This window comes from Ceratotherium simum, chromosome 21 (genome assembly GCF_057802395.1).
Source record: "Ceratotherium simum simum isolate JZ-2026a chromosome 21, ASM5780239v1, whole genome shotgun sequence".
In the NCBI taxonomy this organism is placed as follows: domain Eukaryota; kingdom Metazoa; phylum Chordata; class Mammalia; order Perissodactyla; family Rhinocerotidae; genus Ceratotherium; species Ceratotherium simum.
Genome location: NC_141920.1, coordinates 46524135 through 46537759, shown reverse-complemented (window position 1 = coordinate 46537759; position 13625 = coordinate 46524135). Strand labels below are relative to the sequence as shown.

Below are 13625 nucleotides of genomic sequence, written 5' to 3'. Positions count from 1 at the left end.
AGAGATACCAGACAACTCCAACTTCAGAGCAAGGAAAATTGTCCGGGATAAAGAGGGGCATTATAGGTGGGCAGAGAAAGCTCCCCAAGGAGGTGACATTTCTCCTGATCCTGAATGGAGCAGGAGAGACAGCCCTCAGCAAGCACTGAGCAGAGAGGACAGTGAGGGCAAAGTCCTTGCAGAGAGCGTAAGCTTTAAGAGTTTGAAGAAAGAAAGACACCTACCTGCTGTGGCCAGAGTCTGGGGAGCAAAGAGGAGGGCTAGAGGAGCTGAGGAAGGCAGGACAGGTCATACAGAGCCTCCGAGGCCATGGTGAGGAGTCTGGGCCTGAGTCCTGACCTTGAAGAGCTTAGAAAGGCAGTTGGCCGGGCTAACCTTCATATTTTTCTCTATAAAATAGGGATAAAGTGTCAGCCTCCTGGGATTGTTGTGAAAATTACACACTCTACATTGAGCACTGAGCTCAGAACCTGGCCCAGCATCAATAACAGTCATAACTGTTGCCACAGCCATTGGGCTCATCATCAAAATCAAATATTCTTGGGCTTTTTAGCTCCTTGTTCTATGATTCATTTGTTATTCTGTCTTACTGTAACCTCTTAATTAATCCAAAAATAGATCGATTAATTATGTATGTTACTTTCATCTCCAGTTACTAAGAATCATAGACTCCAAAGGCATCAAAGGAGAATCACTTATAGGCCCAATTAAGTGATCAGCCTACCTTAAAAAACATTCATAGAGATGCCATAATTGTTCCCTAAGGGGACTTTCTCACTATTTGGAAATTCTATTTCTGTGTCTAGCCCAGGCTCTGCAAAATAGACTGTAAATCTGTTTTCACTCATCTTTCAAGAAACTTACCCGAGCCCAATAAGCCATTTCCTGGCTAGCCCCTCCTCAGAGAGCACCGCCCTGCTGATACCCTTGTGGAGTTCCTGGAGGACAGTGCCATGCCTTCCCCTTTCCACATCCCACCCTGAACCACAGAGCACATGAGAGGTGCTTTGAATTTAACACATTTTACTTTTTATAAAATTTTCAGTCCATTGACTCCTCAGTCTTTCTGGCAAATAATATAACTGGTATTGTTTTCCAGTAGGAAAGTTATTGTACTTCACTGCAATTTTTTAACCTGTTTATCTGCCACCCACTTTGACATTTCAGACATAAATACGTGGATCCAAACTTACCCTCACAGTTCATAAGTCCATAGTGTAGGATTGTGAACTTCGCAGAACGGGAACCTGTAGCAGGTCCTGGAATCCTAGATCACAGAGGTAGAAGGGCCCTTAAAGGTCATCTGTTCTGACCTTATTTATGCACAGATGCCCCTAAGAGGGCCCTGTGTCTGTGTACCCAGCGTCCCTGGAGCATACAGTCCTGTGAATAACCACACCCAGAAATGACTTCTTTCCTTTTGGGCCTCTCATTTTGACCCTTCATTATTTCCAGTCTGGCGCTTGATGCTCATTGTTCTTTTTAACTTGTTGATTATTTTAGATTTACTTAGGGGATCTGGTCAGAAATGTGGGAAATTGTCTTGTTTGCGGGTTTAAAGAAATGCCCCCCAAGAAGTTCTGTTCTCCTAACTTTATAGGCAGGACTCAGAGTGATCAAAGCGTGTGCTTTCTCTGGTTGTGGGGCTGCTCTCTCCCTCGTGCCTCAGAGCTTTTTTGTTGGCAGATGTGAAGACCTGCTCCTCAATATGAGGCTCAGTAGGTCTTGCATGGATTGAGTCCTGATGGATGGTCCTGAACCCTTATTGACAAGGTAGTTTGGGCTTTGGAGAAACAGGAGCCGAGCTTCTCTGAAGGAGTGTCCTTGGCCAGGCCATTACTTGGAAAGCCAGCCCTGGCCTGCTCAACCTCCGGCAACTCCCCACATGCCCATTCTCCCATTTGTGTAGATGCTCTTGTCTTCAAAGTTTCTTCCTTATTGACCTCTTAACCTAAAATTATTTTCTAACTCACAATTGCACTCTTCCTTATCATTGACATTGATCCATTTATAGAGATTGTGATCATTATTGCACTTACTGTTAACCTCACAGGACCTTTCTTTACACCCATGATTTGTATTATGATATTTCCCTCCAAGTATAAAAACATGCACTCTTCCCTCCCTGACTTGAGCATTTTGATTCCTGATTAGCTAATTTGCAAAGACCATCTCAAAGTTATGTCTGCAGCCTCCACAGTTCTCACCACCCACTAGATCTTATCTCCCGGTGACATACACAGACTTAATGAGTGTGCTTTCCTCTTGGCTTTTCTGTTTAGTGAGTGAAAGGTGAAAAGTTTACCTGGTGTTCTGTGTTGCTTTCATTTGGATTACCAGGACATTAAGTGGGTGGATAGGCTGGGGGTCGGCAAATAGAGCAGTGCAGAGTCGTGAAAAAGAGCTGTTATTTCTGCTGGGCATTCGTGGAGTCCAGCATCATCAGCTGGGTTCCCATGGCTGTTCTTAGTCTTTTCATTAATCTCTCATTGATGTTGATGCTCCATGCATTTCCCAAGGTACCTATTCCAGAGCTTTCCAATCTTCTCAAGTCCATAGTCTAAGCCTCCCCTCCTGCCTTGCTTCCTTTAGTGGCCCTGCCTCTGACTTCCCCACTTTGCTGTAGGAAGTCCCACAGCAGCTGTGTGCAGCCCATTGTCTTGTTCTGTCCAGTCTTTCTCTTTATTTATCTGTAATGCTTTAATCATTAACTCTAGGCAGGTGTTTTCATATAACGCCAACTAATGCTCAGCTATATTAGCACCTCCTGGAATACATTGTGGGGACACTGCCTTACAAAGAGAGCCAGTGACGCCTCACCCTTTCATTCCTATTCTGTATCATTCGCCTGGAGTGCTCCTCCTCTCTACCACATGTCCCTGCCAACACCCACAGTCATGACCACCTCCAAAATGAAGCCTCTGTGGCTTCTCTCAACTAGAAGACGACTCTCTGTGGCTTTAGAACATTATATCTGTACCTGCCCTAAAGCTTTTTTTTTTCCTTTTCGTTTTTTGCGTTCTTAAATACGTATTTTTATATCCCCTGCAAACTGCTATGGATGAGAGCCCTGACTTATTTATGTCTGTATTTCTCTACAGCCCTCATTAGGACTTTGATCAAAGCAGGCAAATAAATAACTATTAAACAGATGAAATCTGAAATCTCTGCCCCTTTTGACCTCGAAAGATTCTATGTACTCTTCGGAATTTTCAGGCAAAATTTTAGAATCCTCTCATTATCCATTTTCCCCCAAAATTATCTTCTAATATTTTAAGAACATATTTCTACAATATATAGGGATAAAAATATATAGAAATAAACATTCTCTTTCTCAGAAGCATACCTTACATTTCTCTTAAAGGTTTTCACCTTTATGTCAAAAGTATATGACTTTTCTACATTGCCTCTTTTTAGGACCTTGCCTCTTCTTGTGTCTATTTTTGTGTCTGTGCAACACACTTTAGGGATTAATGTAACACTTGAATCTTTCAGCCAGTTTAAGTGCAGTAGGGCTGCACACTGCTTCTGGGTTCCAAATACATGTGTAGTTGGTGCAAGTATAGTAATTTATCCAAGGGGACTTGGTTTCTGGGCAGCCAAATCAGGTCCAGAATTCGAATCCCAGTGTTCTCAATCTCTTTAATAGTAGAAAGGTGTTAGTTTTCATACCTGTATGCAGATACTTGTTAATGACGGGCTGTTTATACCTGTGTGGTTCTGTGTACACATCTTGTGTACACTTTACAGGCATGTGTGTGGAGTCCAACAGAAACTCAAATCCTAGACTTTTGCATTAAGTCACCCACCTCTTTCATGATAAAGGCAGTGCCAAAAAGCACAAATTCATGGCCATCTCTTTGTTATGAATGCATGACTCTAGTTTTTAAAAAGGGATATATAACTGACCAAACTGGGTAAGTCAGGCCACCCATACTCCGCATTTATAGTTTTCAGCATGGTCTTGATCTCAATAGGCCCATACATAGCAATGTTCCTATTCCAGAAGCTGGAGGTTATCCATGAAGAACTTGAACAGAGCTCAATTGTTCATTACCCTGCTTTGGAAGATCAAGATGTCTCAACTGAGTCCTTGAAAGATTAATTCCTACAAATAAAATGGAGATTTCAGATCACTGTCTGTGTCCCAAGGATTCTCCTTTGTCCTTGCTCCAACAAATGGATGCATCCTTGTGCTGGCACACTAAGCAATATTACAGCATGAACTTCAGTGTCATCACTTCTCTGCAAAAAAGAAAAAGAAAAAAAAAAAAGAAAAAGAACAGAAAGCTTTCTCTGCTTTCACGATATCTGGCCAAGAGAACCTGGGTGTGAAAGTGTCTTGACCAGGACCTGGGCCTGGTAAGGAGAAAAGAACTTGGTCTGCACTTTCTAGGTTTGTGCTTCCTCTCACAGCTATACTTCTTTTAGTCTAGGAGCACATGATAGGGGCTCCACATGCATCTCCCAACGTGGAGCTGTGAGGAAATCTAGTTTGTCAACAGTCTTGGAAAATCTTATTAATCAGGCTTTGGTCATCATCCATCATGGAGGGCAGTTACAAATCATTCAAAAACTTTAGTTGTTTATGAATATACATGCTCAATAGAGATGAAATGTTGAGTTAATATTCTAATTAGGACTAATACTTGATGTAGTCTTCCATTAAATTTACCATTGAGCATGGGAGCAGGATGGGGTACCCCAGGAGAATCTCTTTTCCCCGTCTCCATTGTGTAGCAGCAGCACTATTCCCCTGGGCAGGGCCCCTTACCCAGTCCACCCCAGAGCCTCCTTTACTGCCTTGGTGTCCAGTGGTCTGGGGAGCATGGTAGCCAGTGGCAGTTTCCACTTCCAGTTGAGGGGAACCATTGTGTCTTGTGGTAGGAGTGCTGCTCCCTTGAATGTCAAAGACAAGCACAGTAGGAACAGAAGAAAAATTGCACGTGAGTCAGGAGGAGTAAAGTGAGAGGCACTACCTTTTCCCCTACACCTAGACTTGAGTATTCTGGTTATAGAAGAAATGCCACCATGCATTGCTCCCTGGTTCTGAGGACATACCATGTCTTTTAGGTCAATATCCCCACCTCACGAGGTAGTATATCCCAGTTAGCCACCAGAAATTAGTTTTCAGCAATCATCATACATGCAGGAGGCTATGCCTGTGCTCCTCCATTCAGCTCCACTGGTCCAGTGTGCCTCTGTCACACTGTCTTACTACAGCTCGTGATATATCTTGCTGTAAGACAGGGCAAGTCCCTCTCCTGTTCTTCCTCAAGAATGTCTTAGCTTTTCTTGGCCTCTTTGATGTCCATGTACATTTTAGAATCAGCTCATCAAGATGCACAGTACATTGCATTGAATCCATAGATCAATCTGGGAAGGGAAATGACAACAATATCGAGTCTTCTAGTCCATCAACAGATACATCATTCCAGTTATTTAGACTATTCTACTTTTTAGACTACTTTAACGTCTCTCAATAAAGTTTTAAAACTTTCTGTGTACTTTCTTTGTTAAATCTATTCCTATGGACTTCGTGTTTTTATGCTGTTGTAAATACTATCTCTTCATGTCATTTTCTAACCAATTTTTGCTAATGGATAGAAATGCAGTAGGATTTTTGTTAGTTTATTCTGTATCCATTGATCATGATAAACCCTCTTATTAAGTCTGACCATTTTCTGTAGATTCTTTTAGAGATTCTGTGAATATAATCATGTCATCTGAAATAAATAACAGTTTTGCTTCTTCCTTTCTACTTCGTAATCTTCTGTTTCTATTTCTTGCATTACTGTATTGGCAAGGATCTCCAGTGCAAATGTTGATAGATGTGATCTAAGGGACATTGATCTCTCCTTCACGGTCTCACATGGAAAGCTTTCAGTGTATTACCCTTAGGTTTAGCGGTTGCTGTGGGGTTTGGTAGATATTCTTTAACAGTTCCGTTTAATTCCAAGATTGCTAAGAATTTTTTTCTCATAAACGGATTTTGAATTTTACGAAACAGTTTTTTAAACATCTGTTAAGGTGATCATCTGACTTTTCTCATTTAATCTACTAATGTGGTTTAGTGTAAAGATTGATTTTTAATGAAAACCTGCACATGTATTACTGGAATATATCTAGCTTGGTCATGACGTTTCATTATTTTTGCATGTTATTGAATTAGTTTGCTAATATTTTGCTGAGATTTTTGCATGTATGTTTGTGAGTGAGATTGGCCCCTGATTTTGTTATTAAGATTAGACAAGCCTAATAAAATCAGTGGGTTTGTTTTCTCCTTTCCTAGACACTGGAAGTTTCTCTAAAATAATAATTATTTGTTCCTTGAAGGTTTTGTAGAATTTGCCTATAAAGCTATCTGGAATGGCTTTTCCCATTAAAATAGCTTTTTACACTGTGATTCCATTACTTTAAAGCTTATAGAATTATAGTTTTTATGTATCATCTTGTGTCTATATTTGCTAAGCTGTATTTTACTGGGAATTTGGCCATTTCGTCTACATTTTCGAATCTACAGGCATAAAGCTATACATATTTTCTAAGCATCTAGAGTTGTGTCCCTCGTTTACTCCTAATTTTATTTATTGGTGCTTTCTTCTTTTCTTGATCCATCTTGCCAAAGATCTATCAGTTAGTCGTATTGGATTCTTTTCAAAGAACCAACTTAGATCTTGCTTACTCTCTCTATTATGTGTTTCTTTCTATCTGTCAGTGCCTACTTTTGTCTTTATTATTTCTTCCCTTCTACTTTCTTTGAGTTTATTTTATTCTTTTGGTTTTTCAGTACTTCTTGAGATGGATGCCTATCTCATTAAGTGGAAGCTTCTATTCTTTTCAATTATAAGCATTCCCACACATTCCCTCTAAGTATTGCTTCAACATATAAGTTATAGTATCTACTATTTTCATTATTATTTAGCTTAACATATTTTAAATTTTCCATTCAATATTTTTGTTGACCCCTGAGTTATTTAGAAGAATGTTTCTTAATTTCTAAACATAGAGAGTTGTGCTAGTTATCGTTTTGTTGTGGATTTTTAACTTAATCACTCTTTGGGCACAGAATATGGATTGTATGATTTCAATCCCTTTTTTTTTTTTTGAGACTTGCTTTATGACCTAGAACAGGGCTCAGCAAACTTTTTCTGTGAAGGACCAGGGAGTAAATATTTTAGGCTTTGTGGCCCACACAGTGTCTGTCACTCCTACTCAGCTCTGCCATTGCTGTGCGAAAGCAGGCATAGGCAATGTGTAAGTGAAGGAGTGTGGCCATGTTCCAGTAAAACTTTATTTTTGGATTGATTTTGAGCTTTGTATGATTATCACATGTAACAAAATAAATTTTTTTCAACCATTTAAAAACATAAAAACCATTCTTAGCTTGCAGGCCATAGAAAAAAGGCACCAGGCTAGAATTAGGTCCTACAGGCTGTATTTGTGAACCCTTGGCTGATAATACGGTCAGTTTTAAAAAAATATTCTAGGCATGCTTGAAAAGAATGTCTTTTGCTATTGTTAGGTGAAGTATTTTACACGTATCCATTAGAATGAGTTTGTTGTGTTCAAATCTTCTTGCTTGTTTTTTAAAAAATACTTTCTTCGGGGCTGGCCTGGTGGCGCAAGTGGTTGGGTGCATGCACTCCGCTGCAGCGGCCTGAGGTTCGCCGGTTTGGATCCTGGGCGCACACCGATGCACCGCTTGGCAAGCCATGCTGTGGCGGCGTCCCATATGAAGTGGAGGAAGATGGGCATGGATGTTAGCCCACGGCCAGTCTTCGTCAGCAAAAAGAGGATTGGCAGGTGTTAGCTCAGGGCCTATCTTCCTCACCAAAAAAAAAAAAAAAAATACTTTCTTTGAAATATAACATTAATAAAGAAAAGGGGACAAATTTTAAGTGTACAGCTTGGTGAAATGTTTTCAAAGCAAACAATTTAATACTACCCATATCTAAACATAGGATATTGCCAGCCCCTAGAAATCTCCCTTATGCCCCCTCCCAATCACTAATTCCCCAAAAAGGTGGCCACTGATTAGTTTTACCTATTTTTGAAGTTTCTATGAATGGAATTATATAATATGAACTTCTTTGTGTCTGTTTCTTTCACTCAGCATTATACTTGGGTCATTCCCATGATGTTACATGTAGTTGTGGTTTGTTCATTTCATTACTATGGAATATTCTATGGGTGAATAAACCACAAATTTTTGATTCATTCTCCTTTTGATGGACATTTAGGGTATGTCCAGTTTGGTAAATATGTGTGACTTGCCTTTCCACTTTCATGATAAGCAGAATTTTTTAAATTTTTACTAAGTCGAATTTATTTTTTTCTTTGATGATTGGTGCCTTTTGTACCCTAAGAAATCCTTGCCTAACCCAAGGTTGTGAAGATTTTCTCACATGTTTTTTTCTAGAGCCTTTGTGGTTTTATCTTTAATATTTCGATCTATAATTCATCTCAATTTTTGTGTGATGTGAGGTAGAGGTCAAGGTTTACTTTTCAATATGGCTATCCAGGTGTTTCAGTGTCTTTATTGAAACAGACTTTTCTTTTCCCATAGAATTGATGTGCTGCCTTTATTGCAAATCAATTACCGTATATGTGCAGCTCTATTCTTGGACTCTATATTCTATTCTATTGATATATTTGACAATCTTGGTGCCAATATTATGATATATTAATTATTACAGTTTTGTAGTATGCTTTGGAATCAGGTAATATAAAACTTATTATTGTCTTGGCTAACTTATGTCTTTTCATTTCCATATAAATTTAGAATCAACTTGGCCATATCTATAAATCAACAGCTTGCTAGAATTTTTATTTGTCTTGTGCTGAATCTATAGCTCTATTTCAGAAGACCTGACATCTTAACAATATGGAAACTTCCAATCCATGAACATTGTACATCTTTCCATTTATTTAGGTTGTCTTTAATTTATCTCAGCACTGTTTAGTAGTTTTAAGTATGGGTGTCTTGCATGCTTTATTTCTAAGTGTTTTATGTTTTTGATGCTATTATGAACAGTATTTTTAAATGTCATTTTTCGATTATTGGTTGCTAAGGTTCAGAAATATAAGTGATTTGGAGGGTATAGGGTATATTGTATCTTATGATAACCTTTCAAAATTCACTTACTAGTTCTAGTTAAATTCCTTTGGATTTTTCATGTACATAATAATGTTATCTGTGAATAAGAATAACTTTACTACTTTTTAATCTTTATGCTCCTTTATTTTTTCTTCCTTTCTTTCTCTTATTTTTCTTTATCTTAATGACTAAGACCTTCAAAAATGTTGAATAGAAGAGGTGAGCATAGACATCCTTGCCTTTTTACATCTTAGGTAGAAAACATTTAATATTTCACCATTAATTATGTTGCCATAATTTTATTCCTCTAAGATTTCATCAAATTGAGGAAATTCCCTTCTATTCCTAGTTCGCTGGGAATTTTTTTTTATCTTGATTTAGAGTTGAATTTTTTTTTTATTTGAGGAAGATCGGCCCTGAGCTAACATCTGCCAGTCCTCCTCTTTTTTGCTGAGGAAGACTGACCCTGGGCTAACATCCATGCCCATCTTCCTCCACTTTGTATGGGACACCACCACAGCGTGGCTTGACAAGCGGTGCATCGGTGCGCGCCCGGGATCCGAACCCCGGGCTGCCGCAGCAGAATGCTCGCACTTAACTGCTTGTGCCACTGGGCCGGCCCCTAGAGTTGAATTTTATTTTATTTTATTTTTATTTTATTTATTTATTTTTTCCCCTAAAGCCCCAGAAGATAGTTGTATGTCATAGCTGCACATCCTTCTAGTTGCTGTATGTGGGACACGGTCTCAGCATGGCCGGAGAAGCGGTGCGTCGGTGCGCGCCCGGGATCCGAACCCGGGCCGCCAGCAGCGGAGCGCGAGCACCCAACTGCTAAGCCATGGGGCCGGCCCTAGAGTTGAATTTTATCTGTGCTTTTTTGGTATCTATTAAGAAGGTCATATGATTTTTATTCTTTATTCTGTTAATGTAGTAAATTGCATTGATGGATTTATGAATGTTAAACCAACCTTAGTTTTTTATGGAAAATACCTCTTGGTCAAGATACACTGTCCTTTTTAAATATTTCTGGATTTAATTTGCTAAAAATTTGTGAAGGACTTTTGAATCTTTTTGAGGGATGTTAGTCCATAGTTTTCCTACGTCAGCTCCTGTGGGGCAAGATACTCTTTCATTTACCATTGTATCCCAAGCCCCTTCCCCAATGCCAACCACAGAAAAGGTGTTCTCCAAATAAATAGTCTTTGACACAAGTCAGAAGACCTAGGCTGGAGACCTACATTCATTAATTAATTTAAATTATTTATTTATTTATTTATTTTTTTTAAAGATTTTATTTATTTTATTTTTTCCCCCAAAGCCCCAGCAGATAGTTGTATGTCATAGCTGCACATCCCTCTAGTTGCTGTATGTGGGACTCGGCCTCAGGATGGACGGAGAAGTGGTGCCTCGATGCGCACCCGGGATCCGAACCCGGGCCACCAGCATTGCAGCGCACGCACTTAACTACCAAGCCACAGGGCCGGCCCAATTTAAATTATTTAAAATATTAATTTCACTCATTCAACAGGTATTTGCATTCTAACCACGTGACAGGTACATTGCTGCTCATTGGAGGTTTTTCTCCTCCATCTCCAGTCACTCCTTCTCAGTCTTCTATGCTAATTCTTCCTCATGTCTCCAACCCCTAAACATTGGAGGGCCACAGCATATAGTCCTTGAACCTCTTTTCTTGCTCATTCAATCATCCAACCTCATGGCTGTAAACACCATTTATGAATGATTAACTCTTTTAAATCGCCAACCTGAGCCTCTGTCCCTTGACTTCCAGCCTGATATATCCACTGCTGCCTCCATTCATTACCACTGGATATCTAATAGGCATCTCAAACTTAGCATGTCTAAAATTGAGCTAATGACCCTCTCTCTCAGTCTTCAACATTTCAGGAAATGGTGACTCCAACCTTCCAATTGCCAACAAACTATGGCATCATCTTGACACCTCTTTTTTTCCTCCCACTACATTAATAATCCTCAGCAAATCCTGTCAGCTCTACCTTCAGACGATATCCAGAAACCAACCTGTCCCCATTTCTTCTGCTACCGTTCTGATCCAAGCTGTCATCGTCCCTCGCCTGGATTATTCAGTAGTTCTCTAACTGGTCTCCATAATGCTTACACTTGGCAGTTTTCCCAAGATAGAAGCCAGAATAATACCTTTAAAATATAGTTTAGATCACATTCCCTACTTCCCTAAACCCTCCAGAAAGCTTTCATCTTACTCAGAGCAGAAATCCAGAATCCTTAAAATTTCCTGCAAGGCCCCTCTTACTACTGGTCCAACTTTATCTCCTTCTGTTCTTTGTCTTGCTCACTCAGCTCCAGCCACTGTGGCTTCCTTGCTATTACTTAAACATAGTAATTCCACTCGCACCACAGGGCCATTGTATTTGCTGTTCCTCTGCCCGGAATGCTCTTCCGTCAGATGTCCTCATAGCTTGAGATTCATTCCCTCACTTCTGTCAAGTCTTTACTGAAATGTCATCTTCTCCTTGAAGCCCGCTCTGGCCATGTGATCTGAAATTAGAGAACTTCTCCCCTCAAAAAGAGTCCTATTGCTTTTCCCTGCTTTATTTTTCACCTTAGCAGTTTCACTACCTTTGTTGTTGTTAGTGCCGTCCTAGTGACCCCATGTACAGCAGAGTGGAGCCCTGCCCGTCTTTTTGCGCCATCCCTTCATCCTCTGGCACCATATCAGACAATGCTCCACTGCTATTCATAGGGTTTTTCATGGTCAATTTTTTTCAGAAGTGGGTGGCCAGGTCCTTCTTCCTAGTCTGTCTTAGTCTGGAAGCTCCTCTGAAACCTGTTCACCATGGGTGACCCTGCTGGTATTTGAAATACCAGTGGCATAGCTTTCAGCATCACAGCAACGTGCAGCCACCACAGCATGACAACCAACAGATGGGCGGTGTGGCTTCCTGACTGGAAACGAACCTGGGCCAGGGCAGTGAGTCTTAACCAGTAGACCACCGGGGCTGGCTTTTACTACCTAACATATCATATATTTTATGTATTTAAACTGTTTATTCTCTGAAACCTCTAATAAATTCTAAGATAATGAAATCAGGAATTTTTATATTATTCACTGCTGTATCCTCAGTGAACACAACAGTGTCTGTCACATAACAAATATTTTTTGGAATAAATAAATGAGCAAGTGAGAGAGTGAATAAATACGAGAGTTACAAGGCAGACCCAGTCCTTGAGCTCATGGACCTGACAATCTCCACATTAGTGAATGGAGTCGAGGAAATTCTAATTGAAAAAAGAAGTGAGAGGGAGAAAAATAATCCAAAAAAGGCATGCACCAAAACCTTGTGGGTTGCCCACTTGGTAGACGTGGGTCCAGTGAAGGAAAGTCAAGTCTCTATTAAAGAGGTAGAAGGGAGGATAATTCAATATCTTAGGAGCAGAGGGAAAGAAGGTTCAAGAATGAGGACTGTAAGTAGGACCGTATAGTTGTTAGCAAGGATAGTCATTATCTCTTTAAGACTTCATATGCATCGAGATCCATGCAGAAGTATTGCCCATTCCAAAACTGGTTCCAAAAGGATAAAAGGCTAGCGGTGTGCAGGTGAGGCACAGCTGTGTATTGTACCTAATCCATGCAATGTAGGCACTTCGAGGAATAATGCCATTTCTGTAAATGACAACACAAGAACAAAAAGAATAATCTGGTGATAATTTGTCATTACAAGTTTTGCTGAAGAATGCAGTAGAGGAGCATTGTCGAACAATCCCCTTTTGCTTGGTTTGAAAGCCTTCGACCTGTGTCCTGTTAAGTTCAGCATTTATTCTGTGGGTGACGGCCTGCGCAGTCATGACAGACCTGAGACATCAATCAGCTGTTCTCATGCCTTTTGACTTTTTTATGCCTTTTGAAGATTAAGTGTTTTTCTGTTTTGAATCAACAGGTTCCGTTTTTTGGGCCTCTATTTGATGGCGCCATAGTGAGTGGGAAGCTGCTGCCAAGCCTTATATGTGCCACGTGCATCAACGCCAGCAGGGCGGTGAAGTGCCTCATCCCACTCTACCAGAGCTTGTATCTTTTTGCTTTAAATGTGTTAACTTATTAACCATCCCAGAATCCAGAGTCCTGGCAGTTTTCCATGAGAGGTAAGTATTAACAACTGGGTTGAAGAGGAAAGAGAGAATTTTTTCAATCTGTATTGAAAATAACATAGTGTGATTTTCATGCCATTTGTATGAAATTTATATTATATTAATAATTTTGTGCTGCATCAAACTTAGGAAGAGTTTATTTTCATAATCTAGTCATATACGTTTGTGCTAAGAAGCTGTGACTATCAAAAGATGCTCATATCTGCTTGAGTATTTTTCCCCAAGTTCAGTCTGCTCCTTCATCCATCCCTATTTGTCACACTCTGTTGTGTATATAAGGTGGGATGATGAGGAAGATGTGACGGGGTCACTCAGAGTGCCTACCAGAAACCAACAGCAAATGAAATGACTCTAATAAATCAAAGAATGTGGCAAGGGCCAC

General features: G+C 40.0%; 1 protein-coding gene across 9 annotated transcripts in view; it reads left to right on the top strand.

Moving 5' to 3' along the window:
- The window catches only part of RALGAPA2 (Ral GTPase activating protein catalytic subunit alpha 2), a 310483-nt gene that overhangs the window by 214309 nt on the left and 82549 nt on the right, over window positions 1-13625 (top strand). For 8 of the 9 annotated variants that reach the window (XM_087445685.1, XM_087445686.1, XM_087445680.1 and 5 more), the window contains one exon: window positions 13036-13163. In XM_087445685.1, the coding sequence (XP_087301811.1) occupies window positions 13036-13163 (128 nt within the window). Of the gene's footprint in view, window positions 1-13035; window positions 13238-13625 lie in introns of all 9 variants that reach the window. The other variant, XM_087445687.1, reaches the window with a different exon arrangement.